Source organism: Trypanosoma cruzi, genomic scaffold, assembly GCF_000209065.1.
Source record: "Trypanosoma cruzi strain CL Brener 1047053512419 genomic scaffold, whole genome shotgun sequence".
NCBI lineage: Eukaryota > Euglenozoa > Kinetoplastea > Trypanosomatida > Trypanosomatidae > Trypanosoma > Trypanosoma cruzi.
In genome coordinates, this window is record NW_001849053.1 from 1 (window position 1) to 3,479 (window position 3,479).

The following is a 3,479-nucleotide window of genomic DNA, read 5'->3' on the forward strand; positions in this document are numbered from 1 at the left end:
CACCACCTCGTAGCGCTTGGATGCAACCTCTTCAATGAGACCGCAGGTACCAATTGGAGGAATAGAGAAGACGGCACTCGCCACACGGGTGTGGTCCGTCTTTCGCGGAGTGGTACCAAAGATGGTATCCACAAGGGCAGCGGCTTCATTTATGGCCACGGGTGTCAACATGACACGATTTGTGACGTCACCGATGGCGTAAATGTTGGAAACATTCGTGCGCGAGTACTCGTCCACCTGCACACCACCGTTCTTGATCATGACACCGGCGTTTTGCAGCTGTAAATCCTTGGTTCGGGGAGAACGGCCAATCGCCATCATGACAAGATCAAAGTCCATCTTTTTGCCGCTCTCAAAAGTAACACTTTTGCTGCCATCCGCGTTCAACTCCACCTTGGCCGGATTTTCCTTCGTAAGGATTTGAATGCCGTTGGCGGTGAGCTGCTTTGTGAGTTCCTCACGGAGAGTGTGGTCAAAGCCACGAAGGATCATTTCACCGCGGTAGCACAACGTCACTTGTCCGTCCTTCGGCTTGTAGGCGTTAAAAATGCCTGCAAACTCCACGGAAATGAAGCCTCCGCCGACAGTGAGGACACGACGCGGTGGCTCCGGCAGGTAGAATGCCTCATTGCTGCTGATGCAATGCTCAATACCAGGGATGTTTGGCATGTGCGGCCACGACCCACTGGCAAGTAGAATGTGCTCCGTCTCCAGGCGCTCCTTCACTGCGCTGGCCGGGTCGGCACTCTCGCGAACATTGACGACATTCTTTGACTCCAGTGATCCCCAGCCCAGGAAAAACTCCAGACCCTCCGTGTCCCGAAACATCTCCTCATAACTCTTGTTGATATTCAGCACCGCCTCGTCCTTGACAGCAATAAGTTTCTTCCATTCCGCTCTGAGAGTGGTGCGATCAAACTCCCACCCGAACCCAGCAGACTCGCGTAGGTGTTCCATGTATTGGGCCCCTGTAACCATCAATTTCTTCGGAACGCAGCCAACATTGACACACGTGCCGCCTAGAGCAGAAAAAAACGGGGGCCCGTGAACCATCTGAACATCAATCACCGCAACCCGCTTTTTGTAGAGTGTCGCCGCGTTCCAAGCAGCCTCCAGTCCGCCCGAGCCGGCGCCAATGACAACCAAATCAAAAATTTTTGACATCATGATTCTTGTAGAATATTGTAAGGGGGAAGCAATCGTTTTGGATATAGTTTCAAAAATAAAAAAATAAAAATAAAAATAAACGTAACGGTAAAATAAGTGTTGCTCTTATAAACTATCTATTTATCATAATTATACAGATAAAGAAAAAAAAAAAAAAAAAAAAAAAAAGAGAGAAAAAAAGAAAAAGATAACGCGAAAAGAGCGAGCAAAGGTAAAAAAAAAAAAAAGGCACCCCACACATCCAAGTACCATCTCTTCCTGCTCACTTTCTCCAGTAACTGTTCCTCCATCGCATTTTGTTACTTTCATACTACCACATCCATTACTGTGGGACCTACTTGAATACACCGCGCGGCATCTTCGGCCCGTTCAACGGGAATGGGGTAATATCCTCAAAGTAACGAACGTGAAATTCATTGGCGCGATCCTGCACTGCCCGCACCGCCCCCTGTCGACCGTTGTAAAAGCCCATAACTCGCACAACAAGTTCAATTTTCTCACCCCGTCCAATGGGCCGTCCTTCGTTTGCTCGCAACTCCCGCACCTTTGGCAATAAATCGTTCAGGTACATGCTTGTCACTTGATGGCCGTTGTCTGTAGAGCCATCGCTTCGGAAGCCACGATCGCCACCCTTCAGGCCTCTGTTACCCGCAGTATACGTGGAAAGAATACGCTTTCCCTCATACGTGTACGCCACCGCGTAGGTGTTACGCCGACGTGAAATCAAGTAAAGAAAAACCATGTCACGTGTGTACTTTGGCATCTCCCCCCACATATCGAGTTGATTGTAGTCCGTCACCCCTTGAGGCATTTCGCTTTGTTTGACAAGGGAATAGCCAAAACGACTCTGAAAATAATCATTTCCAAGGACCCGCGGTGGTATGTCATGCTCCTTTGCACCTCCCGCATCTTCAGTTGGCACTGCCGCATCGGCCCCTGTTTGAAGGCGACGTCTTTCTTCTTCCTCATACCAAATTCGTTCGCTAAACACACGTTGATGTTGTACCGCATCCCCCTCCACCAGCCGATGCATCTCCTCCCGTATAGCATCCGAAGAGCTGCGAGCTGACATGCGTTCCCAATCCATCTGCGGGAGCTGCGCAGCAATTTCAGACTCCTTTTTGTCTTCACCATCCTCAACATCGCGCCGCATCAGTCGGTCGTTTGTAAAACGAATAAGAAACTGATTGAAGAACTGCTGTCCGCCCTGTTGTGGCTTCAGCAGTGCCGGTACACGGCGATATTTGTCGGGAAACATGCCGGCCCGTGGTCGAGGTTTACCTCGACGCAGCAAGGCAAGTGACTGACGCATAATTCAAGTCTATCTCCCCCCTATCACACCCTCAATTTTTTTCCACGACTACGTAAAAAAAAAGAAAAAAAAACACCTTTGTTTACAAAGAGAAAGGGTAGAGGAAACAATTCGCAAAACAACATACAACCCAGAGGGAAGGCGGTCTAACAAAAAAAAAAAATGGCACATACGTAAAGAATTCAACGGCCCGCATTTGAATATTTTCTCACCTCCACTTCCTCCTTCTTTTTTTTCTTTTGCCGCTCTTCCTTCTTTGACTCCGATATGATTCTTCTCTCCGTATATGAGCGTTATGCACTCTACACACCACGCAGCTGGTACTTATCCCCAATTTGTAGGATTACACCCACCTCGTTCAGCTGGTGCAGCATGGCGTTGGCATTGCGGCAGCCGGCCTCTTCACAGGCGGAAAGAACAACTGGGTACGGAAGGGCATTGACACCCGTACGACAGACCTCCGCCTTGAGAGCGTTGATAATCATCTCCCGCTGACTCATCTTTTTAGCGGCCGCGGGACGAACAGACAATGTGTGTGGGTTGCCGCGCAAACTCCCAGAGCATTGCCGCAACAACTCCACGGCGTACTCTGCATCCTCCGCTGTTACCTCGTGACGAAGTTCAACTTTGGCACGCGCTTCCGCCACGCGAATCAGGGCTTGTAAGAACCGTGGTGTGACGGCCAACTCATCGTCTTTTGTCTCTGCGCGGCTCTTCAGATAGTGTGACTTCAGTACTTCGCTCGCGTCCTCGCGGAGAGAAGGATGGCAGTGATGACGGCAAAAGGCCACGAAACGCTGCACCAACTCGACCGGAAGTGTTATTCCCCCAGATTTACATCCTGCAAGACGTGCCCCGGCCTCGTCGTGTCGACGGTGCAACCGCATGACATGCTCCGAAAGGGACGGGTACACTCTGTGTGTGGGTCGCGTAAACACACGACAATGTCAAACCTACTGAGAAGCGCGGGAGAAAGGTTGAGATTCGCTGTCACTGCCTT

At 50.2% G+C, this 3,479-nt stretch overlaps 2 protein-coding genes and 1 pseudogene across 2 annotated transcripts, besides 3 other annotated features; all 3 read right to left on the reverse strand.

Annotated features, from left to right (window-relative positions):
- On the reverse strand, positions 1–1,164 carry Tc00.1047053504507.5 (trypanothione reductase, putative; the record flags this gene model as incomplete). Its single annotated transcript, XM_797912.1, has 1 exon — positions 1–1,164. A coding segment is annotated over one exon (1,164 nt), but the record flags the coding sequence as incomplete, so codon positions are not given.
- Positions 1–3,479: a sequence feature (heterozygous, non-Esmeraldo-like haplotype).
- Positions 1,227–1,247: a microsatellite.
- Positions 1,307–1,353: a microsatellite.
- On the reverse strand, positions 1,502–2,479 carry Tc00.1047053504507.10 (hypothetical protein, conserved; the record flags this gene model as incomplete). Its single annotated transcript, XM_797911.1, has 1 exon — positions 1,502–2,479. The coding sequence occupies one exon, from the start codon at positions 2,477–2,479 to the stop codon at positions 1,502–1,504; it is 978 nt and encodes a 325-aa protein (XP_803004.1).
- Tc00.1047053504507.20 lies at positions 2,782–3,479 on the reverse strand (annotated as a pseudogene; the record flags this gene model as incomplete).